The sequence below is a fragment of the Cervus elaphus genome, chromosome 8 (assembly GCF_910594005.1).
Source record: "Cervus elaphus chromosome 8, mCerEla1.1, whole genome shotgun sequence".
Taxonomy (NCBI): Eukaryota; Metazoa; Chordata; class Mammalia; order Artiodactyla; family Cervidae; genus Cervus; species Cervus elaphus.
Genome location: NC_057822.1, coordinates 9,389,717 through 9,417,549, shown reverse-complemented (window position 1 = coordinate 9,417,549; position 27,833 = coordinate 9,389,717). Strand labels below are relative to the sequence as shown.

The 27,833-nt window shown below is 56.3% G+C and overlaps 1 protein-coding gene and 1 long non-coding RNA gene across 5 annotated transcripts in view; one reads left to right on the top strand and one right to left on the bottom strand.

Moving 5' to 3' along the window:
• The window catches only part of RPS6KA1 (ribosomal protein S6 kinase A1), a 37,346-nt gene extending 12,776 nt beyond the window's left edge, over positions 1-24,570 (bottom strand). The window contains exons 1-14 of one of the 4 annotated variants that reach the window (XM_043909357.1): positions 24,336-24,570; positions 18,117-18,161; positions 9,647-9,763; positions 9,274-9,355; positions 7,394-7,474; positions 7,132-7,211; positions 5,411-5,517; positions 4,403-4,440; positions 3,922-4,064; positions 3,436-3,506; positions 3,028-3,116; positions 2,010-2,074; positions 1,649-1,751; positions 124-254 (exon numbers count right to left, since the gene is read on the bottom strand). In XM_043909357.1, coding sequence (XP_043765292.1) covers positions 124-254; positions 1,649-1,751; positions 2,010-2,074; positions 3,028-3,116; positions 3,436-3,506; positions 3,922-4,064; positions 4,403-4,440; positions 5,411-5,517; positions 7,132-7,211; positions 7,394-7,474; positions 9,274-9,355; positions 9,647-9,763; positions 18,117-18,161; positions 24,336-24,398 — 1,215 coding nt within the window. In that variant the 5' untranslated portion in view covers positions 24,399-24,570. Of the gene's footprint in view, positions 1-123; positions 255-1,648; positions 1,752-2,009; positions 2,075-3,027; positions 3,117-3,435; positions 3,507-3,921; positions 4,065-4,402; positions 4,441-5,410; positions 5,518-7,131; positions 7,212-7,393; positions 7,475-9,273; positions 9,356-9,646; positions 9,764-10,616; positions 10,837-12,556; positions 12,683-18,116; positions 18,162-24,335 lie in introns of those variants that run through there. The other 3 variants (XM_043909358.1, XM_043909356.1, XM_043909355.1) reach the window with 3 other exon arrangements.
• On the top strand, positions 23,222-27,239 carry LOC122698397. Its single transcript, XR_006342323.1, has 4 exons — positions 23,222-23,311; positions 23,744-23,873; positions 23,976-24,056; positions 27,064-27,239. It is a non-coding gene; the product is annotated as an uncharacterized LOC122698397 (long non-coding RNA).
• The last annotated feature ends 594 nt before the right edge of the window (positions 27,240-27,833 follow it).

Sequence of the window (27,833 nt, the reverse complement as noted above, 5' to 3'; positions counted from 1 at the left end):
CTCCTCGGTGGCAGCAGGGTCTGAACCCAAGTCTGTCCAAGTTCAGTGCCTGTGTTCTCAGCTGTTCTGCCTTGTGGTTTCCAAGAGGAAAAGGACACTCGAGAAGTTTCTCCCGCCCCTCACCTGTACCACCGCGTGCAGGGGAGTCTGTGTGGCCCGAGGCTTGCCGTCGTCCTCCATTAGGCCGGTGGCCACGAAGCTGAAGCCGCGGAACAGCTGATGGGCACCGGCACTTGGGGGGATGCCTGGGGAGTCTGCAGAGGCAGGAGGGGGATGTGAACCAGAGGAGGTACCCTTGACCCAAGGGAGCCCAGAAAGCTGGCCAGGACGGGAGCCTGGGCAGGACCTCTCATCCCCAGCTTTAGCCCATCTGCCCGTGTGTGTTCAGACCAGCCCAGTGCTGTCATACAAGAAACAGCAAAAACCCTCACATCCACCACCCGCCTACTTTACCCCTTCCTGGAGGCCTCCTTGTGTCTGGTCTGCCCCTTCAGGTCCATCTTCTATGCAGCAGCCAGAGGGATGGTTCCAAACACAAGTCTGCCCCCTGTCTGTACCCTTCCTCTTCCCTTGGGATAGCCCAGGCAATGAGGTGCTTGTGATCTTAGCCTCCTCTCGCCCCACTCCACAGCTCAGCCACGCCCAGCTTCTCAGATCCTTAGAGGAGACTCTAAGCCATTGCACGTGCTGTTCCTACTAACTAGACCATTCCTTGTCCATCCTTTGAGGCTCAGCTCACACACTGTCCTCTGAGAAACCTGGCTTCACGCTGCTCCTCCAGCCTGTTGCCCCCATTAAGCTGCACTTGCCAAGCTGCCCAGAGCTGACTTCGTGTCTCTCTCCCACTAGAGCCTGAGCCATATGAAGGCAGGGCCAGGGTCTGTCTTGTTTACCGTCAATCCCCGCATGACTGGCACACTAATAGGGACCTGGTACATACTTGTCAGATAAATAAAGAGGGGACACACTGCTCAGAGAAGTGACAAGTTCCCCGACATCAGAGACGTGCAAGCCACAGTGAGAAAGGCACTCCCTCTGCTAAAACCTGTCCCCCCGGGAGGACTTTCAGAACACTTCCCCCATATGTGGCCAAAACGTTAGGATTTACCAAGCCCCCTCCCAGAAGCCGCCTCCTTGGCTTCTAGCAGTAACCCCATGGACTGAGTGGGTCTACGGCTGAGCCCGTGTTCCAGATGCGTCACCGAAGCCCAGCTGTCAGAGCAGCCAAAGCCGATTCCCACGCTTGCCCCTGACCTCTGGGCATTGTCACCCCGGCTCTGCCAGACCGTCCCCACCTCGCGTGTTTGCCAGGTCAGATTCTTCACCCCTGACGTGAGTGGGAGCCTGAGGTGTCTGGTCTTTCCAGTGGGCTGAAGGTGCCTGGGGCCAAGGTCCTGACTTTTCTATTGTGGCCCACCACCCACTCACTCCCACCCCCTTGCCCAGGCACAAAGAGGCCCATAGAGCCCCGGAGTGGGACAGCCAGGCTGAACGAGACGGGGACAAAGAGGCAGAGACTCCCGCCTGTCTGCCCACACACCTTGGCCTGCCTTAGCCCTCAGGGCCCCTGCGCCCCAAGAGGCCCCTGACTCCCCGCTTCCCTCCTGGGGAAGGGAAAGCCCAGGACAAAGTCAGACGAGGGACGCACCCTTGGGCGTGCGGGACGTGAACTCAGTGTCAAAGTAGAAGGTGTCATCGGGTTGCGCCACGGCCGGCTTGAAGGGTGGCTTGATCTCACGCCGGTACAGCTTCTGCAAGGTGGGGTGGGCGCCCTGGTTACCTTGGCACCCCCACAGCCCGCCGGAAGCCCCATGCAGGAGGAGTTAATGGCCTGGACAGATCACAGGCTATGCAGATGGGGCATAACTGCTCGCCCTGGGGAGGCCAGCCCATGCCCCCAAGCCCACGCCGTCGCCTCTGCTTCACGCTGGAGGCTCGAGTCAGCAGAAGCCCCCTCCCACCACAGCTGAAGGCCTGCCTGGGGCCCCAGGGTGGACAGGCTCACTCACATTCCAGTCAATGGTGGAGTAGAAGACATGCCGCTTGATTTCCTCTGCCCCGTCAGGGCCGGAGCCTGAAAGAGCCCAGATGAGGGGTCTGCTCCAGGACGTTCTGACCCCCACGCACCCACCCTGTCCTCCGAGCGGCCACGCCTCACTGGGGTCTGGGACCAGAGGCTAGGCTCATGCCACCCCAAGTCCATCCAGCCATCACCGCGAGGCCTACAGACCACTCAGCATTTTCCACTTTCTGGAGCCTCTTGATGATCAGGCTCCCATGTACTGATGGGAGAAGGAGGGTCCAGAGAAGAGAGGCTAGACTACTTGTCCAAGGTCAAAGTCAGGACAGGATCTGCCAGAGGGTCCCCACCTCCCCCAACCCCCACCAACTTAGGCCTCATCTCTGCTGCTCTTAGCCCATCGCCCTTGTCAGTCACCAGACAGGCTCTCCCTCCATTCAAGCCCAGACACCTGGATGGGACCTTAGGAAGCTGGTCAAGGTCCAGGTGAACCCAGGAGCCAAGGAGCCAACACATCTGAGCAGCTACTACAGGCACGTTCACGTGACTTCATTTAATCCACGAAGCTCAAGACCATTGTCCCCAGTGGAGACAAGGACCTCGGGCTCCAGGGGGAGACGTCAACTGCCTTGGGTCACTCTGCTCACAAACAGTACTCATTCGACCACGGTATCTGTGGAGGGACCACCACGTGCCAGCAGTGGGGTCCTGAGCCCCTGGCGCCTGAACTTGTGCCCCTTCTCCTGAGCCAGCAGCCTTGGCGGAGGAGCCGTGCCGGCCTCTGTCCTCATCCCCAGGGGGAGTGGAGATGACTCAGTTCCTGCTTTCCCCCAGACACAGGTCACCACCCCCCCGCCCCCCAATCCACACATGGGGCCAGAAGGCAGGGTGGCCGCCGGCATTGTCTGCCCACACAAAGGACAACAGCCCCTTTCAGCCCCAGATGTGGCCCTGTGGCCTAGGCCGCAGCTGTACCCGTTCCCCTCCCCTGAGCTGGGGCCACTTACCGAGTCGGTTGGCAGGATTCCGCTTGAACAGGGCCCGCAGGAGGCTCTGGGCTTCCGTGCTTAGAAACTGGGGCATGCCTAGCTTCGCCCTGCAATGGCCCCCGGGTCTCGTCAGGGTTGAGCCCCGCCCCGGAGGCCCTGTCTCACCTCCCGCCTCTGTCCACATCTCATTTCCAGCTCAGTCAGTCCAGACAAGCTGTCCACTAACTTCCCTCCCAGGGACTCAGGATTCTCCGCCCATAGGCCCCTGTGGGTGAAAAGGGAGCCCTAGCCAAAGCACAGCGCTTGAACCAGTGGAGTGTCTCATTCTTGGAGAATCTGGGGGTAGGTGTGGGGTGTTATTCTGACCCCCAAACGAGGCCAAGGAGAGGAGACACCTGGAGGTGTCAGAGAGAGGCTGGAGCTTACTTCAGAATCAGTGTCATGGTCTCCTTCCGGTCCTTCCCCTGGAAGGGCAGGGAGCCCGTCAACATCTCAAACTGCAGGGAACAAGGGTCCGTTCAGGCTCTGGTCCTGCCCCCGAGACTCCCCCACCTCCTCCCACCCGGGCCAGCCACTCAGCCCCCCGCCCAGGAGGTCCACCTGGATCAAGGACTGTGTGTGTCCCTCCCCACTCCGTCAATCAGACCACCAGGAGCAGGACTAGGGGCCTGAGGTTGGGGAGAGGCCCAGTACCGGGCCGGGGGCACCCCAGGTAGGGCCAAGCCCGGAATCCTTCCAAGGAAGGAAACTGCAGCTCGGAGGAGTGTGAGGCCAGTTTAGCTATGAGAGGACAAGAGAAGAGCCTTAGAGACCAGCAACCACCCTCCCCCGCCCCCTGCCCCACAGATGGGGAAACTGAGGCCCAATGCCTGGGCTGGATGCTGGATGCTTTACCCCTGCGTGGGCACTCACCATCAGCACCCCATAGGACCACCAGTCTGCACTGTGGGTGTGGCCCTGGCGGTTGACGACCTCGGGGGCCATGTACTCCACCGTTCCACAGAAGGAATAGGCCTTCTTCTCATGGTCGATGGCCTCCTTGCTCAAGCCGAAGTCTGTGGCAAGGAGGGCAAGCGGACACACCTTCAGGACCCCCTGCCTTCCTCGCTGCCACCCCTGCACACCCATCCCCCCTGTCCAGAGGCCTGAGGGCATCACTGCCATGGTACTCAGGAGGAAACTGAGGCCCAGGGGGGTGAGATGGTCTGCTCAGCATTACACAGTGGGGACCTGGGATTCAAACCCAGGTCATGCCAGGCCTGGACTTTTGACCACTTCTAAGTGCCTGGCACAGCCTCTCACAACAAGAGGATACCCTAGTAGCCAGCCCAGGTCCATCTAGAGCCCATCTTGCCCTCCCCTGAAACCGGAGGGGCAGGTGCCCTCCACTCACCAGTGAGTTTGATGTGGCCTTCCTCATCCAGAAGGATGCTGCAATGGAGAGAGGGGGTCAGGGCCCCTCAGCCGTGGGCCTTTGGTGGAGTCAGATGACACCATGGGGCTGTAGAGGTTGGGCCCAGCCCAGAGAAGCTGATCCACCCAGGTCCGGCTGATGAATGGGTGGGTGGAGCAGGTACTCATGGTGCCATACAGGTGTGTTGCCTACCTTTCCACTAATTCTCGAAACAACTGTGTGAGGCAGGTACTTTCATGGCCCCATTTTAATCATGGGGAAGTTAAGGCCCAGGAAGGTTAAATAACTCCCCTGGTCAGAGAGTTAGGAGGTGGCAGAGATAAGATCTGAATTCAGGTCTGCCTGACTCTGGGCTTCCCTGGTAGCTCAGATGGTAAAGAATCTGCCTGCAATGCAGGAAACCCAGGTTCAATCCCTGGGTCAGGAATATCCCCTGGAGAAAGGAATGGCTACCCACTCCAGTGATATTGCCTGGAGAATTCCACGGACAGAAGAATCTGGTGGGCTACAGTCCAAGTGGCTGCAAAAAGTTGGACATGACTGACTTAACACTTTCACTTTTCACTTTCTGCCTGACTCTAAAGCCACATCTCACTTCACGTTAGCACCTGCCCCTGGCTCCCAAGTTACCACTTAAGGATATTTAGATGTTAAGGAAAATTCTACAGAGGTTCATATCAAGGAAGGGCTTTTAATGGTGGCATCTCAGATGTCATGCTGGATTAGCAAAAAAAGTAGGCAACCCCCAGGCACAGAGGTACCTGGTGCTTGGTGATGGCAGCACTAGTGATGAGGCAGCCCCCCAGGTGAGCCTGGTGCTACCACCACACTGCTCCACCCACCCATTCTCGGGGCAACCCAAGAGAGGGGGACTTTCTCAGGGGAAGTCACACCCACCCGCCTCAGACTGGCTCTGTTCTAGAAGAGGCCCCTGGGGCCTGCCTCTGCACACCCTAGGGAGCTGGGCAGAGCTGGGCCTTCACTCACTTCTCAGGCTTCAGGTCTCTGTAAATGATGCCTAGACTGTGCAGGTGGTCCAGGCCCAATGCCAGCTCGGCCAGGTAAAACTTCACATCCTCTTCCGTGAACATAACCTGCAACAGGAGGGAGGGGGCTTCAGCCGGGATCGCCCCTTTCTCAGGAGCTGGGGCACTGGGCAGTCAGCAGCTTTCCTCGTCCTCCTCAGAGATTCCATACCCTCTTCTCTTTATGAAGGGGTTTGAAGAATGAAATGACTAATATCCAAGTCACTCATGGTAGCATTGAAAGGCAAAATAGGGAAAGACTGGAAACAGCCCAAGGGTCAAGCAGTAAACTAAACTGTCTACTTCCCACACAATGGAGTGCTATGCCAGCTATGAGGGGTTCCCAGGTGGTTCAGTGATGAAGAATCTGCCTGCCAAGCAGGAGACACGGGTTCAACATCTGGGTTGGGAAGATCCCCTGGAAGAGGACATGGCAACCCATTCCAGTATTCTTGTCTGGAAAATCCCATGGACAGAGGAACCTGGCAGGCTACAGTCCATGGGGTCGCAAAAGAGTCAGACTTGACTTGGCAACTAAACAACAAAAATGCAGCCATAAACTAGAGCAAGGATTCCTCCATACAATGGATGGCTACAGATTCATCTCCAAGATATAAGTGCTAAGTCACTCCAAAACAAACTGTCATGAAAAAAGCAAAGTACAGTATATACAGAACAGTATTTTGTATATAAGAAAGTAGGGGTCAGGATTCAGATCATACATTGAATTGGTTTGTAATTTTTTCCCAAAGAAACATGGGAAATTTAGATAAGAAAAATGTTTACCTAGGGGGGAGTCGAGAGGGCTGGAGTGGGAGGAAGATTTCTCAATGGATATTTTTCTTCTCAGTCATGTATTATCTATTCGATCATTCAAACAGCATTTTAAACATTTAAAAACTTTGGTTCTCTTCTAAAATTTAATTTGTATTAATGGTCCCATTTTTATATCTGGTTCAAATTCTTTTATGTGAGTTCAAAAGCCTTTTGGTTAACAGGACATAATCCTAAAGCATCCAGCTTTCCAGATGGATTTGGGCTTCTCCAAATCCTCATAACCCTGCCTGGAGAAGCCCTGAAAAAATGGAAGTGAAGGGGTTTCCCTGGTGGTCCAGTGGTTAAGAATCCATCTTGCAGTGTAAGGGGCATGGATTCGATCCTGGTCTGGGAAGATCCCACGTGCCTTGGAGCAACTAAATCTGTGCACCACAACTGCTAAGCCCGAGCTCTAGAGGCCACAAGCTACAACTACTGAAGCCCATTCACCCTAGAGCTTGTGCTCTATGAGAGAAACTACCTCAGTGAGGAACCCAAGCACTGCAATGAAGAATGGCCCCCACTCGCAGCAACTAGGGAAAGCCTGCACGCAGCAATAAAGACCCACCACAGCCAAAAAATAAATAAAAACTGGTAAATAAATAAATCCAAAAAAAAAAGAAGAAGCATGGAGGTGAAGAGGTGAGAGCCACCCTTGGGTTCCTGGAATCAGGGCAGGATCACATCCTGGGCCTGATTCGCCTCACCCATCTCAGGGAACTCTCAGAAACTCTGCCAGGGAATGGGCTCTGTCCCAGGGTGGGTCAGGGAATGCTGGGCAGGCCTGGGGAGTCCCAGGAGGAGGCCTCACTGTCACGCCAGCTCCATCCGCGGCCCTGGCAGTGGGTGTCCCGGGTGTCAGCTCACCTCTTTAGAGAGCCGGGTGAAGAGGTCCCCGCCGCGCAGAAAGTCCAGGATAAGGTAGAGCTTGCCCTCGGTCTGGAAGGCTGCGGAGACGGGAAAAGGCCATGGAGGAGCCAGCTGGGCCCTGGGCCCTGTCCCTCTGCCCCTCGGCTCCCTTGGTCTGCCAGGCGGCAGATGGGGCAGTATGCAGGGAAGGCAACAGGCCCCCGGCAAGGGCAAAGGCCGGCAGGCGGGGTGGGAGGTCAGGGAGGCTCCGCGGTCTCACCGTAGTGCAGCTTCACCACGAACGGGTGGTTTACGTCAGCCAGGATGTCTCTCTCCATTTTGGTCCGAACGCGGTCACGCACTGGTCAAAGGAAGAAAGGGCTTACCAAAGGTCCAGCTGCCCAGCACAGCGCCCCTCCAGCCTTGGCTAAGAAGGACTCTCTTTTCTACTTGTTCCTCATGTCTCTCGGCAGCGCCCAAGACTGGCCCTTGGTGCCCTGCCCATCTCTCTAGCCCTGTCGCTAGCTGTGCCCCAAGGGGCCATTCAATCCAGCCAGTCTAAGGAACCTGTTCCTTGCGTGCCCCCAGCCTCTGCCCCTGTGGCTCCCCCTGGGATGCCTTAATCAGCCCCCTCTCCATCTGGCATAAAAATCTCCAATTCCCAGACTTCCCTGGTGGTCCAGTGGTTAAGACTCTGCCCTTCCACTACAGTGGGTGTGGGTTCGATCCCTGGTTGGGGAAGTTCCACATGCCATGCGGTGTGGCCAAAAAAAGCAAGAAAAAAATCCCCAATTCTAGCCTGAGGCAGAGTCCCTGGGCCTGAAATTCAGACTCATGGGTCTGAGCAGGCACCTCACCCTTTTTTTTTTTTAAAGAATAAAAGTCCCTAAGCCGTTCTGATCATCAGCAGGTTCTCCTCTGACTCAGTTCAGACATTTTCTCCTCCAGGAAGCCTTCCTTAACTTGCCAAGCTGAGCTGGAACCCTCTGGACTCCTATAGTGCTCTATTTTCCCCTTCAGAGCACCTTTCACCCTCTTGTAATTTTCTTGCTTCCCTCACCAGACAAGACTGGGACCATACCGGATTAACTACCCTCATCACTGTTTCCAAAATACACCTAACATTTTCAAACTATTACTATTCCTCTACATTTCTGTTCAGGCATAGTTACTCCCTCCTGGGGTATCTTTCCTCTATGTTTTCAGTCTGGAGAGAAGGCCTAACTCGCTCTCTAAAGACACAGCTCACCTGGCTACTCCCATGGGAGCCCCTTCCCTGTGAGGCTGAAACCCAGAATCTCCTGGGTCCCAGCACCAACTGCACCACCCTGGGGGGGTCCCGCACCCGCTCCCCCGTCCCAGCCCAGGAGCCCTTCACAGCATCTTTCTTCTCCCATCATCCTTCCTGGTGAAGGATTCCCATCCCTACCAGGGTGGTCTTACAGCACCACAGCTAAGCCCACTGTGGCCACAGGAACCCAAGGCCAGTACCTCCTATTCTGCCCCCATCCTAGCCGGGGTCCACTCCTCCTGGTCAGCGGGACCAGCCTTGTCCAGTCCAAAGCCCACTCCCAACCACCCTCACACCCTCTGTAAGTCTGGGAATGCTAGACATGGGCTCAGCTCCCTTCTGAACCTCTCCATCCATCTCTGGGGCCCTGCCCGACTCATCCTTTCCAACCTACCCCAACCGCCTTGTTCCCTGGGCCCCCTCCTCTCCTCTCATGCACTCCTCCACTCTGAGAGGCCTCCTTCAGACTCTTCAAGCATCATGAAGCAATTCTACTCACAGAATGCCTCTGCCCAACCAAGCTGATGCCTGATATCTGAAGCCCTTGCCCACCCCCACCAACACACCGCACTCACCCCCTGCCTCCTGCCAGACGCCCTTCAGCTACAGACACTGGCACTTGGCTTAGGGGGGTGGGAAGGGGTTAATCCCCGGAAGTCTTTTCTTCTGCATGGATCCTGTCTTTGCCATCAGGGGAGGTGGGAGAGAAGGAGGGGCTGAAAATAGACCTGTTCTGGATCTTCAGATCTGGTATTCCTGGTGAGACAGCTGTCTCTCCCATCAGACCCAAGGCCCCTAAGCGCTGGGTGTTATCTGTCCTCTATCTCTGCCCAGCCTGAGGCTCTGCAGGGGAGGCACCCCCCACTCACCTTTCAGTGTTGCCTTCTTTAGTACCTTCATGGCGTACAAGTGCCCACTGTCAGGTCGGGTGACCTTTCGTACCAGGAAGACCTGAGACGGTATTGGGGGGGTTTGGAGGCGGGGTGGTCAGGGAGAAGCAGAAAAGAAGATGGGCAGGGGGCTGAACCTGCCAGCTCGCATGCCCCAGGTCCCAGGCTGACCTCCAGCTTCCCTGAGCACCACGTTGACCTGTGTCGCCCCTGGGAACCACAGTGACCTCTCTCCTCCTCCCCTCAGACCCGTCAACCCTTGCCCTCTGACCCTTTGAGCTCCAAGGTGGTCCTCCCACCCCCACTGTGACATGACCAGTGCTGCCCTCCCAGCTGTGGGCTCAGGACTCACTTTGCCAAAGGATCCCTGGCCCAGGACCTTGAGGAGCTCAAAATGGGATGGGTCGGCCTTCTCCGAGCCAGCCTTGACATGGTGCGTAATGGAGATCTCCTTGAGAACGCCCTCATCCTGATGGAGGAACAGAGCTGGTGAGCACGGTGGGCCCCATCCAGGTCAGCACAGGGCATGGCCCCCCACCCTGAGATCCAACTCCTGCCAGATCTCAGCAGACAGGGTCCTGCAGGCCCAACCAGCCAGCTACCCTGGAAGACGGGGCCTCCCAGTTCATCAATATCAAAACCCAGGGAGGGTCAAACTACCAAGGTGCCAGGTCAGGTGAGCTCATATCGCTCCTGCTGCTCCAGCCTGGTCAAGCCCAGAGGGGTGCCCAGGCACGGCCAGGCAGAGCCAATGCCGGGCTCTGGTTGAGGCCTACAGGCCTGCCCCTGGTCCTCCCTGTGAGGCTCCCCTCCGCAGCTACAAAGGTTTTGGTTTTGATACAATAGGAAGTAGAGTTTGCTTGCGTCCTGGGAAGGCATAACTGGGCTTTTGTTTCTGGTCAAGATGGAAGATGGGCTCTCTCTGGTAGAAGGACAGGGCTAAGGTACCCAAGAACACAGGGTCGTCACCTCAGACTCCCCCTACCAGCCAAATAAGTGCCAGCCTGGGGTGGGTGCGAGCAAGACCGGAGACTCTATGCCCCACCGTCTGAAACCTCCTTCACGCAAGTCTACCAGAAACCCCTGCCAGGTCCCAGATGTTCTAGAACCCCTCTGCTCTCCCTCCAATCTGTCGATACCGCCCTGGAGCCCGGAAGTGCCTCCTCACTTTCCCAGGAAGTAAGGCTGGACAGGGTCTAGTCACCCAGGAGGGTCAGGCATGGGCAAGGAGAACCCAGAGCCAGCTGTTTCCAAACCGGTTACCGGGGCACCTGTTCCAGGGGCCACCGTCAGGCCAGGCCCAGATATCTGGGCACACTCACCGAGTCCTGCCTGGGGCCAGGGCCAGGGCCAGGGCCGGGGGCAGGCAGGGAGGTCTGGCTGATCCTGGGCCGCTGCTTCCTGGGCAGCCAGGGGAGCAGGGCCCAGAGCCGCAGACGGGGCGGCTTGGGATCCTGTTCCATGCGCCCGGCCGGGCCGAGGCACCATGGCAGGAGCAGGCAGCGTCCGGGGCTGCTGCGGAGGTGGCCAGGCCCAAGGCGGATGTGCAGGGTAAAGGCGGGGGCTGGGCCAGCCCAGGGCCGCCAATCACTCAGGGCCTGTGGTTTCCCAGCTCTCTTACCACGTTCCCTTCCTCTCTCTTCTCCCCCCTTCCCCATCGCCAGAGGGCTGCCCTCTGGCCCTCCCCCCCATCCTCCCTGTGGGCCTGCAGAGGGAAAGCCCCATGCCAAGCCAGCTGCTGAGGAGGAGACAGGTGCCCAACAGGCAGACACAGGGACCTGACATGTTCAGGCAGATAAGGAGGGACACCCAACAGGCAGAGGCAGGCACCCTACAGGTGAAGACAGATGAAGGCGCACACCCAACAGATGGGTAGGAGAGTCCACGTGCCCAACAGGCTGAGATGCACGGGGCCATGTACCCAACAGGAAGGAGGTGGGAAGAATACACATCCAACAGGCAGAGACAGATGGGGACATGTACCAAACACACAGTGGAGGCAGGAAGGGACTCACACCCAACAGGCAGAAGTAGACAGAGACTCATATCTACCATGAAGAGGCAGATGAGGGGGACACATTCCAACAGGCAAAGATAGATGGTGACATGTACCCAACAGGCAGAGACAGATGGAGATCCAACAGGCAGAGGCAGATGGGGGCTTGCATCCAACAGGTGGAGACAGATGGGGAATGTACTCAACAGGCAGAGACAGACGGGACACGACCCAACAAGCACCCAGCTAATGTGACGTGGACCCAACAGGTAAAGACAGGCACTCATGGAGTGGAGACAGACAGGAGCCCAACAACAGAAGCAGATGGGCAGCAGTCAGAGGCAGCCAGCATCAGTGAGGCCCAAGGAGGCTGACAGACACCCAGGGCAGACACACGGGCATCCAGAGAGTCAAACCCTGGACTTAAGGGCAAGAGCTCTGGGTTCCTGCTGGTCCACCTGGGGGAACATCACCTGCAAAACCCCAGCATTGAGAGAGAGCAGTCTGGTACTTGTGGCCGACTCATCTCTGAGGAATTCCATTTCTTTGGGCTTTCAGTCCCATGCCAGGGCCTGAGAGGCGCCCAGGATCAAGTCACCCGACGGAGACGGATGTCTGCTGAGTGTAATCTGATGACTCTGACCCTGACCCAGACAGATATCCCAAAGCTGTCATGCCCCACTTCAGGAACCAGAATCTGAGCTCCACCAGACAGCAACTCACCCAGGCTCAAAGTGAACTGGTGGCAGAGCCGGCTCAAACCCAAGTCCTTTCCCTGGTCCCTGCCTGCCTAGGGGTCAGCAGGCCTCAGGAGCCAGGAAATGGAGGGCGGGTAAGTCAGCCAGAAACACATCCTGCCGAGCCAAGCCCACCCTCTCCCTTAGTACCAGGGACAGTCTGGGGACTTCCCACTCTAGATGTCGACCCTCAGAGATGCCTCCCTTGAGGGACCCTAAACAGCCACAGAAGCTGCAGTCATGAGAAACTGCAGGTCAATCAGGCCCCGGAGAGGAACCCAGTAGGTGGGACAGGCAGAAAACCTGGCTCCGAGAGGGGCTGGGGAGGGCCAAGACCACACAGCAACACCTACCCACCCCGTCCTGAAGTCTGAGTCTCCACCTCTCGGCCTGCCTCTGACTGAGAACCGTCCCTGGGGACAGAGGTAGCCACCCGGAAACCTCAGGGCACAGAGCCACCCCCAAACCCATTCCTGGCTCAGCGTCTTGGTGACAGACACCGCTGGAGGCTGGCCAAGCCTCTGCTCACCTTTCTGGGGCAGGGGCGTGAGTCTCTCTCAACTCTGGGGAAGTCTGCCGGGGTCTGCATGGTGGGGCCCACGCCTATGGCCAGAGAGCCCGGCTATTCCCCTCACTTCTGCTTTTTCAACTTTCCTGGACCAGAAGGCAGGGTCCCTGACCCCCTCCTTCTCACTTCCCCCTCTGCCGGGAGGAGGGACAGAATGTGGGCAAGGCTCCCCTGCGGAGGAGGGGACACCGTAGACCCCAAGCCCCCGACTCCAGGGTGGACCCAGAGAGACCCCTCTCCTCGTCTCCTCTGATCCTAAAGAAGGGAGACCGGGACACAGACAGAAGTCACAAGGAGAGGCGGCAGCGACACAGGGGGCACCCTCTACCTGCAAACGTCCTGAGGAGAGAACGGCGGGCAAAAGCCACCAAGGCCACCATCTCTGACAGCCCGGCCCAGGGCACGGGCGTTCCCTCCCCTGTGGTGACCTCCCCGCGGCTGGGCCCACCCAACATGGCAACAGGCACGACCACACTCAGCGCTGCCCTGAAGAAGCCCGTCAGCCCAGGGCCCTGTGGCGGGGTGGGGTGGGGTGGGCAACGGGGCAGAAGGCATGGACCTCACAGGTAGCCGTGGGGCAGGGTGGGGACCAGGCCCGGCCCTTTGCCACATGGGCCTACCACATCACTCACCCAGGACCCGCACAGGAACTGACACACACACAAATGCACACAGTCCGCTGATCGGAAACCATTTCCACAGACATCCCCTATGTGGAAACACGCCCCCACGTACACAAACTTCCCCTTCCAGTCCCCACAGAGCCCCTGACAGCAGTCTGAGGAGGGCCTGCCGGCTGTTGTGCAAGATGCTTCCTTAGACTGAGGCCTCTCGTTGTACCTCAGCTGCTTCTGGAGGGCCTGGGGTCTGGGGTTGCCCTGAGAGCCTCAAAGCTCTCTGGTCCAGTACCAGCTATGCAGCCCCCGTCGACTCCCCACTACCCCCGTATCCTTCAGAAGCAAAGGAAGGCTCTGCATGTACCCATGGGGGGGGTACAAGAAGGGGCAACAGGAAGGAAGCTGTCTCCAAACTGCCTTCACCGAAGGGGTACGTGCAGGGCCTGGGAGCCTCCGGTGGCAGCAGCGGGGAGGACAGCACCAGACCCCACCCCCTGGTCGCGGCCCCATTCCCCCCATAGATACTTCCTCTTATTTACTTCCTACCACAAGGCAGCTGGAGAGAAGCCCAGAGCGACCCCCCCGCCCCCAATGCCTCCAACACACACCCTGCCTGATCCCTGGCCTGTAGGGTCCCCAGCCCGGGCCTCCCTCCAGCAGCTGCAGCCCAAGCCCACCTGCTGATCTCTGGCCCTAACGGACACCAACAGCCCCTCCCCCAGCTAGCAGCATCTGCAGGGCCTCCCAGGGGTGCCCCCTCTCATGGGGCAAACAGCCCCAGACGCCTCTCCCGGCATGCCTCTGGGCCGTGGGGCCACAGTTCCCAGGCCTCCTTGATAGGTGAGCTGGCCTTGGGCCCGAGGCCAGGACTGGCATGCAGTGATGATGAGAATCGTGCCCCTTAACTGAGCATTTATTGCAGGAAGCCATTCTTTCCTTCAGCTTTTATTGGTGTGGATTCTGCCAGGCTCAGGTGTCCTACTCCAAGGGAAGTGCTGTCATCCCATTCCAGAGAAGAGGAAACTACATTCAGACAGAAAGTGACTTGCCCAAGGCCACATGGCCAGAAAGGCGGAGAGCTCGGGGCAAAATCGAAGCCTACAGGCTGAAGCATTTCATCATCACTCTCCTTGCGAGGCCCACCAGCCTGCCTCCCCTCTGGACATTACTCACAGCTACGGGCCCCCGGGTGTATCCCCAGGCCAGGAGCCAGATACTAGGAGGCGCACGTGTTAAGGAAGACTCCAGCCTTGTCCTCAGACAGCTCCCCCAAACACACAACAAAACGGAACTATGGCACACACAGCAGCGCAGGCAAGGTGCTGGAGGGGCCCACAGGTTCTGTCGCCCGGGGTGAGATCTGGGAAGATGCGACAGTCTGGCTGGACCCTGAAGATGAACAGGAGCTGGTCAAGCAGAGAGGAGGAAAACAGACACTCCACGTAGAGAGCATGGAAAAGAGGCCTGAGGCCAGGAAGGCCGGGTGGGAAGTTAAGAACCGTCTACTCATTTGTTCCCATGCAACCCTCTCTCCCTATCTGAGCCTCAGTTTCTTCTGTAAAATGTTCACACCCTCAGAAGGTTGTTTCGAGAAGCAAAATGGACCACAGAGATAAAGAAATGTGGTAAACAGAACGCCCTGAATGGCAAGGGTATTCTTACCACTGCAGGGTCTCCTCTGGGCAGGATGAAGGGACAGAGTCCACGGGCCTCAGGTGTTGAGATGGTGGAGGGTGGGGGAGCCTTCCCCGGCCAGTCCCAGGGAAATTCCCCTCCAACACCTGAGACTCCCAAGGCTCCCCGAAGTCCACAATCACATCCTGCCTGAGCTCCAGCCAGGGGAGCATGAGGGATCCGGGAGGGATCAGGGTTTCATAAACAGGAAGAGAGGAGGGGAGGGGGGGAGACGCACAGCTCTCAAAATAGACCTGCAGGCGCTTCCAAGGGGTCCAGCTCCGGAGATAGCCAGGGAGGGGGCCTGGGGTGCCCAGTCCACCCCCAGGAAGGGAGGGAGGGTGAATGGAGCCCCAGCATGCCTGAAGGACCAGGTGCACACGGGGAGCTCTCATCCTAGACTGCAGTCCTCTCTACAGCTGCTAAAACCCCAATCCCTTCTTCTGCCTGAAACGGATCAAATAAACAAGCATTAAACACCAATATGATGTCTCAAACACTGCTGGATGCTCCAATTTATGCACATCACGTTCCCTCCTTCTGGGTGGCCCTGATGGGTGGACTCTATTCTCCTTTTACAGAAGAGGCATCTGAGCTTCCGAGGGGTAAAACAACTCGCCCAAGGTCAGCCGGCAAATAAGAAAGAGGAGCAGGATTTTGAACTCAGAGAGCCTGCCTCTCCTCCAAGCAAGACCTCTCCTCCCCCTGGAAGGCCCACTTCTCTCTCCAGCTGCCCAAATCCCGGCTTTCGAGGCCCTGGCAAATGCCAGCTCTGCAGGGAAGGTGACCTGGTGCCCCACAGCCCACGCTTCCTCTTCTGTCATACACAGCAGTGCCCGTCCATCTGGTCCACCCTCAACCTTGAGTGTGGATGCTATTGGGTTCCCTGGGACGTGCTCATCTCATCATGCCCCAGAGAGGCAGGTAGGAAGGTGGTATATTTCACTGCCCACTGTCAGGCCTGGCACTGAATGGAGGTTCTATGTGCCCACAGCCTGTTCTCCATCACTGCATCCACCACACAGCTGTCTTGTTACCACCCTTCCCCAACACTGAGAACTCCCTGATGGTGGGGTGTTGACTTCATTTTGGGTGCCAGTGCCATGAAAATGTGATGATGCAAAAGATAAACCAGCTCCTTCCACTGCACAAAGTGATGAGGTTCTGACCACAGGCTGAGCGCCCCCTGGTGTGTTGAGCCCAAAAGTGGGCACTGGGGATGCTATGAGATTCTGCAGCAACAGAGAAGGTGAATGAGCAGGTGCCGAGTAATGATGGAAACTGGGGTCACGGGGACACAATGCTCCTCCTCCTCTTCAACACTCAGTGTGTTTCCTGGGCTGGGAGGAATGTGGGTTCTGTGGTCAAGCAAGACCTGACTTCGTTGCCCACTAGCAATATGACCTTGGGCCTCAACTTTCTCATCTGTACAATGGGGAGAGTAACAGTTTCTACCTCTGGGGGTGTTATGAGAACCAAATGCAAAGCTCTTGGTATGGCACTTTCTCTCTCTTAATGTGGCATTCAAGGCTCTCCCTGCCCCATCCAAGTCCAGCCTCGTCTCCCTTCCCACCCCAGGATCTGCTCTAGAAGCAGGAAGAAGTCACAGACTTGGGATCAAATGTAGGTCGTCCACCTGGGTAATTGCTTGTCCTCTCTTAACCAGCCCCTCTAGCTCTGAGGTGAGAAGCTGCACTCACTACCAGTTCCCTCAAAGCTGCAGGCACCTCTGCAACCCTGAGAACTTACAGTCCCAAGATCTGAACATCTGGATCTTCACTGGAGACCTACAGTCCCTTCATTACTAGGCAACCAGGGGTAGCTATGTGGTGGGAAGAGATTCTCCCACATGAAGCTGAGACAAGTCAAGGGGCCCAGTCCACACGACTCGGCCTGGCCTTTGGTGACCCAAGGTTGCCATAGTGAAAAAGAGGAGGGGGTGGGAGCCTACTTCTGTTGGCCTGCCCTACCCCAGGAAACTCGGCTCCCTTATCTTTGGAGGCTGAGTCAAGACAAACATCAGGGCCAGCCCTTGGTCTATCTCAAAGGTCGGGCTTATGGTCTGGTACCGAGGCAGACCCAGGCCAGGAGGGCGCGGCCACTAACAGGCAATGGGGCTGAGCAACACGGCCAGGCATTCAGGCTGCCAGGGCTAAAGCTACTGTGTGCCAGGCAGCTGCTCTTCCATTTGTCCTTCACATCACTCCTGAGAGGTAGGAGGCAGGCACCATCATTCCCAATTTACTGCTGAGGAAACTAGACTCAGAAGGGAGAAGCTTCAGGTCAAATGGTGATGGTGGAGGCAGGACTAGAACTCAGGTCAGCTCTACCGCCAGAACTCACGCCCTGTCCTGCCTGGTGGCTTCCACAGCCGCTTCCCAGCCAGCAGCTCTGTGACCTCACGGCACCTTGAGGATCGGGTGAGGTCATTCCCAACACGGCGATGAGAAAGCCCAGGCCAGATTGCCCCCCAGCCTCAGCAGTGCTATCAACACACAAAACCAGCAACTGGACCGGAGGGCTGAAGGGAGGCGCCCAAGGGAAGCAGAGAGCGGAGAGGTGAGGGAGCCGGCCTGGGGCTGGGAGCCCTGAGAAACGGGCTGTGTGCCACATGCCAGGCACTGGGTCCTGGTTTGATTGGACGCCGCCAGGTTCCCTCCAGCGCCAGGTGCCCAGACCATTCCAGGCCCTTGTCAGGCCCAGTGGACTTGAGCCTCTCCCGTCACCCCTTCACCCTCTTAATACAGTCAGCCAAGCCACCACGAGTAAATAAACAGAGGAAGCATCCTGGTCTGGGTGACGGGTAAACCTGAGTTCTAGCCTGGCTTCTGACCCTGACTGGGCCATAGTCCACTCACCTGAGAAACCAGAAGGTGGAAGGGAGTAATCTTGACATACGGGGTTGCCTCCAGTATTAGGTGGGACCAGAGAAGGACTTGGTGGCTCAGTTGGTAAAGAATCCACCTTCAATGCGGGGTTCAATCCCTGGGTTGGGAAGATCCCTTGGAGAAGGGAACGGCTACCCACTCCAGTATTCTGGCCTGGAGAATCCCATGGACTATATAGTCCATGGGGTTGCAAAGAGTCGGACACGACTGAGTGACTTTCACTTTCACTTTCAGAGAAGGAAGGCTGAGCTGGGCCAGGGGGCCTCACACCTGGGTGGGACAAGGTCAGTGTCTCCCTCCTCTTCTTCTCCATGCAGTGACTCCGTCCCTGACGATCCTTACCTTGGATGGCTGAAGCCCAGCTTCTTCCCCTGAGGCTTGTCCATTCTGGAAAAGAGAAGAGAGAGTGGGGAACACTGTCAGAATTTACCAGAGTGGCACAAAGCAAAGACAGCCCCTACGGGGCACCCCGGCCCTTGGATGCTCCCAGTGGCTAGAAGGGCCCTGGAGGCAGGGGCGGGAGTTCTGGGAGGGCACAGGCCTCAAGCCTCCTGCAGTCACCCCGACTCAGGCAGCCCATTTTGGGCACCCCTCTCCCACGGTCTCTGCCTAGAAAACATCTCATCTTTGAAGGTCTGGCTCAAATGTCACCTCCTCCCAGTGAGAAGGAAAGGACTCTGTGTGTGTGTGCCAACTAACCAACTCAAGAGGCCTCAGTTTCCTGATCTGTAACATGGGTATTTACATCCACCTCCCAGAGTTGACATAAGGGCTAAAGGAGACAAAGTCTGGGAGAGTGTCCAGCCCAGAAATGCCCTGGCCCTGCCTTCTCTGGGACCCCTCTCCATCCTTGCAGAATCACTGCTACTCCCTATGAGCCTTCATTTTACCACTTATCACAATGCAGGGACTACTGACTCATGGGCGGTGCGTGCTAAGTCACTTCAATTGTGTCCGACTCTTCACGACCCCATGGACTGTAGCCTGCCCGGCTCCTCTGTCCATGGGATTCTCCAGACCAGAGTATTAGAGTGGGTTGCCGTTCCCTTCTCCAGGGAATCTTCCCCACCCAGGGATCGAACCCACGTCTCTCAGGTCTCCTGCATTGGCAGGCAGGTTCTTTACCACTAGTGTCACCTGGGAGCCCCTCCTAATAAATGGGGAGCCCGGGAGGCAGAGATTAGGCTTTGGTGCTAACAGCTGCTCTCTTCCGAGCCCCTGCTGCACGCCCAGCTCTGCACTTGATGCCTCACACCTGTGGCACCATTAAACCCTCCTGACCTGACCTGGGCAGTAGGCCCGGGTCCCATTTGGCTGAGAAAGAAACTGACGCACAGAGGGGCCTCGTGATGGCACCTAAGGTCATACCACTGCTAAGCGGGGATTCAAAATCCGGTCTCTGACACCAGGAGGTGCTCAAGAGGACTGAGGATGAGAAGCCCGGTGCCCAGCCAGGGCAACAGAGAGGCAGGCACGGGAGCTCGCCCCTGGGCAGTCCTCCAGGCGCCAGATTTCGCCCTCTGCTGGGTGCTGTCCACCCTGGGTATACCACCCCTTTCCTGTGTGATATGAGGTGGGTAACCTACCCCATCCGGGCCTTGGGAAGCTAAAAGGAGCTGTCCCCAGCCCTCCTGCGCAGCAAGAGTGTGGAGAAACCAGGAAGACCCAGGACTTTGGAGCCAGGGGCCAAGTCCACAGGGCAGCTGCAGTCTTGTTGGCAGCAGCGGGCACAGCTGTGCTCTCCCGGTTATATAATCTCCCCGCTCCTGGAGCAGCACTCCCTCCCCAGCACTCCCTGGACATCCTGCCCCTTGAACCTCCTTAATGCCCCTAATCCTCCCCAGGGGCCAGTATTCCGAGGCCCCACCATATGTGTTCTTCCTCAGGAGCTTGGGGAGCAAGACCGGGTGGAACCAGGCCTGAGGGGAGGAGGAGGTGTGATGCCTTTGTAGACGGAGTTCCACTTCACCCAGCATTGTAGACTCTTGACATAACCCCGGATGGTAACAAGGGCCTACACACTAGCCTCCCCCATTCTAAGCCCTCACCCTTCCTAAAACTCAACTGCAATCATTACACTTGAGTAAGACTCCCCTGGTCACTCACTCACTCCTTATTGAGAACTTTCTAGGTACCGGGCCTCAAACTCTTCCATGGCTTCCCACTGCCTGTGGGATAAAGTCCCAGCTCCTTGGTATGGTATTCAAAGCCATCATCTCTAGCTCCCACAGATGATTAATGTGGGTTCTGGAATCTGACCTTGTGGGTTCAAATTCTGGTTTCTATCACCTGCATAATAACCCTGAGGTTACTTCATTTCTCAAAGCTTCAGTTCCCTCATCTGTGAAATGGGGATAAAAGTAATGTACCTCACTGGGTGGCTTTAAGAAGCAAGCAAAATAATGTCTCTAAAATACATACATCCAGGGACTTCCCTGGTGGTCCAGTGGGCTAAGACTTTACACTCCCAATGCAGGGGGCCCAGGTTTGATTCCTGGTCAGATCCCACATGCCACAACTAAAGATCCCAAGTGCTACAACTAAGATCCGGCACAGCTAAATAAAGAAATATTAAAAAAAAAAAAAAAAAAAAACTACACCTGGCATATAACTGGTCCACAAACAATCACCATTTATTACTATTCCTATTTTGGAGCTAAACTGAACAACCTGAGACCCCGAACAGACCAGCGTGTCCCCAAGCATTTGCACGGTGGCTCCTTCTACCAAGAAAATCTTTCCTGCCCAGTCACTTCAGCACACTCCTGGTCTTTCAGAGCTCAGTTAAATGTCTTCTCCTCTGTCCACACAGCCTCAAGTCCTTTCCTCCCTCCTCTGGGCCTCACAGCACCGAGCAAACCTCAGATTAACTCAGGGAGGAGCCACGGCTTGTCCAGTATTGTCTCCTTGGCACCCAGCTCAGGGTCTGGCACATAGCCTGTCAAATGAAACCTCAAACCAGCAAAGCGAGCAAGGAGGCCACAGTAGGTTGTTACTCCCATTTTTCAGATGAGGCTCAGAAGAGCTGAGTGACTTAACTGCAGCCCCTCCGTTAGCAGGTAACAGACATGGGGCTATGACCCAGAGTCACATGCATCCCTAGTGAGAGAGAGCAGGAGGTGGTGGGTGAACCCAGAGGAGGGTTACAGAGAAGTATCTTGGAGGATTCAGGGAGCCTGTTTGGCTGCCTCCAGTCCCCGGGTCTGGCTTGGGTACCATCCTGATGGAACCCCAGGCCTGTAAGAGCTGATGCACAAGGTCTCTAGTGGGGAATGGGCGGCCCTGGAAAAAGGACTAGGAGTGCAAAGAGGACCACAGGTGACCTTCCCCTTGAAAGCCAGGGTCCTGGGAAGACAGGGCGCATCTGCCCTTCTGGACTGACTGTTGCACAGAGGGTGGAAAGAACACAGGTCTGCAGCCACAGAGACAGAGTCCCTAATGCTAGCTCTGCCAGCCACTCACTCTGAATGTGTCTGTCACATTACTTCTCTGAGCCTTGGTTTCCTCACCTGTACTAGGAGGGCAGGTCTGTCTTGTTCACAGTGACACCCTGCTGGTTGGAGAAGTATTTGTCACATTGTAAGTGCTCAATAAATATTTGCTGAATGAATGAATAAGGACAATGATACTGACCTTGCAGAATACTGAATGAAAGACCTTGTCTACAAGTCTGGTACAGGAAAGGGCTTCTAGCCTCTTAGAGGAGGGAGACTCACTCTTCTCCCACTTCCTCAGAGAGCAATACTCATGGGCACAGCAACTGAGGGACCCCAGGCCATTATTTCCCCTCCCCAGAGGTCAGAGATGGGTTCCAATAAGCATCCTTCCTTCCCACCCAAGCCGCTCTGTCTTGGGAAGAGAAGCGTCCAGGGCAGTGTCTGGAGAAGCCGGGCAGCAGATGGACAAAGACGGCACGTGCCCCACAGGCAGGAAGCAGCCCCAGGAGTTGGGTTCAGAGCCCAGCACTGGCAACCCTGCCCGCTGCTGGAAGCTGGGGGCCAGGTGCCAGGGCTGGCTGGCACTACTAGCCCTCAGCCAAGGTTGGACAGGAGAGTCTGCCAACATCCGGAGCCTCTCCTGGAGTACCTTCCACCTGGCCAGCTTGATCCCAGCTCTTGCCTGTCCTTAAGACTCTCCCTACTGGGTAGAAGACAGTGGGAGATCTGGGTTCTAATTCTGACTCTGACATTAATTCACAGGCCAGTTCCGTCTGAGTTCACTTGTTCCATATGAAGACAGGGGTAATAATCCCTACCTTGAGAAACTGTTTGGAGAATTATTTGATTTTAATAAGGTCACAGTGCTGAAGTGGGGTGGATTGCACAGACTGAAGCTCTGCACCCAGCGAGGCTGGGCCTGGGGCCAAGGTTACTGCGCCCAGCAGGGCCAGGGGAAGGCCCCAGCAGAATCCTCACCCACACTTCCAGTGGGTTGACTCCACCTGGGCCACACCCCAGACAAGGCCCTGCCTCCGAGCAGCCCATTTTCAGCAGCGTCACAGGGAGGGCAGATCCCAGGCCTCTGCCAAATGCCCTGCCAGTCCTCGGCCAGCTTCCCTCCCGGCCAGGAGCCTGTACCTGCAGGTCAGGGTGCTGTATCACTTACATGTCACCTGGGCTGAGAACAGCGAGGCCCTGTTCTCCAGTAAGAACCTGCACCCTACCCGCGCCCTGGCTGCCCCGTGGCTCCTGTTACCCAAACAATAACACCGAGTCGCCTGGCACCTCCATGGAGTGGGGAGGAGGAAAATAGGCAGTGCTCCTTAGGGCTCTGCACCCTCTCAGGCCCAGAAAGCAGAGGCCAGAACTCAGCCCTGGCCAGTGGAGAAACAGAGGTCCAGAGAGGCTACGGAATGACTGAGGGTCATACTGCGAATCTGAGGTGAAGCTCCTGGAGAAATCACAGCCCCCCTAATCCAAGGAAATAAGCCCACCTTTTTTTCCTCTCAAAGTTCAGGTGCAGTAGGACTAAAACTGAGTTGAGTTTCCTGTTTAAACCTGGTCCCTGCCTCAGGATTTCCCAAAGAGAAGCAGGAAGCAGTGCCCTGGACTGGGAATCAAGTTTCTGGGTGTCTGCCTTCCAGACTAGTATAACCCACGGTAAGTCCCTCCCTGGCCTCTCCTAGTCCACCTTCCTCTAGAGAGGCCTAGGTCTCAAGGGTGTGCCAGGACAAAGGAATTTACCTCTGAGCACCACCACCACCCCAACCCCTTGTGCCCCAGTCCCAGGGGGTGGGCAGCCCGTGGATAGGGGCTGCAGAGGGCCATGTTCCTCAGTTTGGAGGGTGAGTCAGCGGGAGAACTTCTGAGCTGTGCAGGGCCCGTAAAAACCCCATGGCAGGAATCCCAGAGCAATTTACTCCAAATTGCGCCTTCAGGTTGGTTACCTAATCTTGCCGCGCCCACCCTCCAATAGCCAGTGTCAGCCATGACCATCCCTTTAAAGGGGCAGCACACTCTGGGCGCTGGGGACCCAGGATCCTCACTCAGCTCTCAACCAGCGGCCCTGAGAGGCAGGGCACTTGGTGGTTGCCCCAGGTAAGAGAGGGCAGAGGAGGGGATCTAAGCGGGGAGGGGTCCGAGCCCCAGCCAGAAGAAAATCACTCTGGATCTCAGGCTCTCTGAGGTTTCCATCGTCGCCCTCATATCCCCACATCCCTCTGGAAAGGCAGTATCACCTACTGTCCTTCCCATAAGGAGGCTGAGGGGAAAGTTTTCTCCATCTGCTGGTTCAAGGGCTTGACCTTGACCCTGGAGGGTCAAAGGGCACAGGAAGAGCAGGCCTCTGCAACGTTAGGGCCTAAACCACAGTATCCTCGGAAGGCAAGAGTTGCTTCTGGAAGAGGCAAAGGCCAAATTCTCTGGAGGCCCAACCCTTTCTATGGGAGGGGGGCAGGAACCAACGACCTCCTCATCTCCAGGAATAATTTTCTCAGGTCTAAGGGCTTTTCCCCATTCTCTTCTCCCCAGCCTGGAAGAGGTGACACAGGCGTCCTCTGACCCTAGCCTGGGGCAAAGAAAACCAAGGGTTTCAGCCCCAGACGGGCAGAGTCACCCCAAATTCCACAACTGCGACGATCAAGAAGGAAAGCCTTCTAAGGTCAGCAGCGGAGACACTGGGAGCTCTTGGGGTAGGGCCGCTGTGAGACATCAAGAAGTGGTGGTGGTGGTGGGGGGGTCCCATGACCCTTGTCTCTTGTAGAATCCAAGACATCTGGCATCCCAGCCCTGGGCCGTGTGCCCTAGTGAAGGAACCTCCTACAGCTCCGGGTACAGGTCCCAGGTATGTGTGGGGTGAGGCGGCGGTCAGATCTAAGCGCAGCACGGGGTTCCCTCTCCGGGGTAAGGGGCTTCCTGGGGGCTTGGCAGAACGGACCCTCGCGCACACACACCCGGGGCATTAGGGGGTGGAGCCGGAGACGAAGCTGGAGATCGGCGGGCACTCGCGTCCTCGCGGGCGCCCGCCAGGCTACAGCGGCGCCGCGGGCCGCCCCGCCCCTGTGGGGACTCGGGCTTGCCGGCCGCCGGCGCCCGGCGCCCGTCCCCCGCCCAGCTCACTCACCTCCGGGTCCAGCGGCACCAGCTCCATGAGCGGCCAGGGCTCCTTGAGCTGGGCGAGCGGCATCGCGCCGCCGCCGGGCCGCCCGTGCTCCACCGGCGGCCCGAGCCGCGCCGCCTCCTGGGTCCTGAGGTCCCACGCTCAGAGACCCCAGCGCCCCCTTTCTCCCCGCCGAGACCCTCTTGCTCTGGCTGGGCCGTCCGCCGCCGCCGCCGCCGCCGCGGCACTAGCACTTCGGCTCCCTCCGTCACCCGGCGCCGCCGCACCCATTGGCTACCTGCGCGAGGGGGCGGGGACAGCGAAGCCCCGCCCCGGCCCCCGCGGCGCGGCATTCCCATGGAGGACCCCCGCCTCCGCCACGCGGGGAGTGAGGGCCCCGCCTCCACCGCGAGCCCCGGGCCCACGCTCCGCCCAGCCCAGGAGAGGTCCTCCTGGCTCCTCCCTCCCAAACCTGGTCCCCGGGGTCCAAACTCGTTAGGGCCACCGATCTCCCCACACTCAGCACATTTGGAATAGTTCCCCAAATGCCCCCTCTCTCTCCAGCGGGCCTTACTCTCTTTACCTCCCCATCTCCCCTCAACCCCAGCACCCCCACCCCACCCCCAGTCACACCGAATGTCCTAGGCCTGACCCAGGGAGAAGCTGGAAGGGAACTTGAGCCCTACTCCCCTCGTTGCGAGGCCCTAAGACACTCCCCGCATCCCACTCCCCCGCCCCCAAAGCGACACTGGGATCCCCTGCGCCCCAGCTCCGGGCAGGGTACGGATCTTCTTTTGCCACCATCAGGGCCCACAGTGCCTGCAGACTGATGTCTTAATAGGCATGCTTTGCTCTTTTAAGCCAAGTCTCTCCAGAATCTCTCCAGCTGCAGCCCTGGCTCTGGGCTGATTTGGGTTTGCGCCCCCTCTGGGGAGGCCAGGGCCCAGGCTCCCAGGATCCACCGACGCTTGGGCTGCACTTGTAGTAAGAGACCAGGGAGAGGGATTCCCACTGGAGAGACTCAGCCTCCATCTAAAGCAGTGTTAGGGGTCCAGGTGTGGTGAGATTCACACCTGGAAGAGTGGAGAGATGGGTTTGCGGGTTTCATGGAGGGGGAAGAATGGCCATTTGCAGAGCTGTTCTAAGGCAGGATTATCAGAAGCCTTCTTCTGATCAGGCTTCACCAACTTATGACCCCTGTGGATCCTCACCACCACCTGGTTTACACGTCATAAAACAGCTTCAGAAAGATGGGGTGACTTACCTGAGGTCACACAACAGGTCGGGAACAGATTATAGGACTTTGATTAATCAAAGTCAATGAAGGTTTCTACTGAATCCACATGCTCCTGCTATTCCATGATTTTCCAAGGGTAGCACCTCAACTGTTGAAGTGAATTGAGTTTTGAGTGGAAAGACTTTGGAACCTAACAAATCTGGATTGGAATCCCGTCCCTGCTACCTCTTTAACATTGGAAAACTCCTTTCATGTCCCTAAACCTGTTTCCTTATCTGTAAAAAGGGAATTATGATTCCAATCTTTCTGGTATATCCTGAGGACAAATTTAATTCAATAAACATTTATGGGTATATATTACATGCCAGGCCCTCTTCTTGAGCATGTACTGTAAAACAGCCCCACTCCTAGCAATGAACAAAAGAAAATCCATGTTCTCATGGAGTTTACATTTGGTCTGGTGTGATTAGATAAACAATCACAGCTAACATTAACACAGCATTTACTTTGGACCAGGTACTGTTCTAAACACTTCATCTGTAAATGCATTTAATCCTCACGACATCTTTATAATGTAGGTGCTATTATTATCTGCAATATACAGATGAAGAAATTGAGGACAGAGAAGTTAAGCATTTCATTTGTTGGGTCCCTCCAAGGTTACACAGCTAGAAATAGGCAGAGCTGAAAGACAACCCTGGTAGTCTGGGCCCAGAGTCTTGTTCACTCACTTGGTTACCTCCCTGGTGAGGGCCAAACCGGAGGTAACCTGGGCCAGTGTTGATACCTGTTATTATCATCAGCGTTAGTTATCAGTTGACCGGAGCCAGTTTCTGACACCCCAGCCCCTGCTGCTCAGGGATAGCGTTGTAATATTTGGACCTAGTTAGACTAAAAAATTGTTGTTTATCTGAATTCAGATTTAACTGGGTATCCCATTGATTTGCTAAATCTAGTCATCTTACTCAGGGCTCAGAATAGATTGCACACAGGTGCCAAATATCTGGCTGCAAGCTAGTTTAAATAAATTAAACTTGGGAAGAGACATTGAGACCCAGAGAATAAGGGCAAAGGACTGGGTGAGGAAAATGAGGTAGATGAGTGGGAGGGGTATAGATGAAGGGAAAACTGATTTTGCCTTCAGTCTGCCCCCTTCCTGAAGCTGCTGGTCTCGTCCTTCCCCTTCTTACACGAAAGGATTCCCTATCAAGTGCATCATCTCAATTTAAGGATCCAGTAGTGATTGTGTTTTCCTATGAATATTTCATTTCCTGTGTCCTCTGAAAAGTATTGGGGAGGCAGCAGGTCATGATGGAAAAGGGAGCGGAGGGTGGGGGAGGAGACAGGACTCCTGGGCCATGCCTGGGAGCTTGGGCAGGTCAGCTTGCCATCATTGTAGTAGGAATGTTGCAGTCACTCAGCAGAGAGCTGTAGACACCAAGACACCAATCTATAGCCTACAATGTGCTGATCCCACTGCCACCTCAGTTCACCGTGTTCTCCATTTCTCTCCAGGCTCCAGCCTCACTGACTTTCCTGCAGTTCCCCTGCCACAGCACCTTCTTCTTTGTTCTTAAAACTATTTTCCATATTCCTCAAGCCAGTTTATCTCCACAATCACTTCCTCCAGGACATCTTTCTTTACCTCCCTGTTATGGACAATGGACACTGCTCCTGAGTGCTCCTCAAGATATGAAAATGAAACTGTTAGTTGCTCAGTCGTGTCCAACTCTCTGAGACCCCATGAACTGTAGCCTACCAGGCTCCACTGTTCATGACATTCTCCAGGAGAGAATACTGGAGTGGTTTGCCATTTCCTTCTCCAGGGGATCGTCCCAGCCCAGGGATCGAACTCAGGTCTCCGGCAATGCAAGCAGATTCTCTAGTGTCTGGGCCTCCAGGGAAGTATACCTCAAGGTATACTTTTGCATTTTTTTTTTTTTTGTGATTACTTGATTAACATCTGGCTCTCCAATTAGACAGTAAGCTGTGAGAGGGCGGCAGTCGGCTCTTCTTGGCTCTTTCCTGTTTTCCTGGCACCTGACACATTGCCTGGCACATAGGAGATGTTCAGCGAGGCTAAATGATATGTCCAACATCATCTGGTTACAACACAGCAAATCTGGGACTCGGATCCTATTCTCAGGCTCTGAAATGCTACACTCTGAGGCGTGCATAAATTCTAGCTATGATTACTATTCATAATAGGATGAAAACAGGCTGTTCCGGGCAGTCACTTGAGGTGTTTGTTAAATGAATGACTCATAAGTGTGTGCTGGACACAG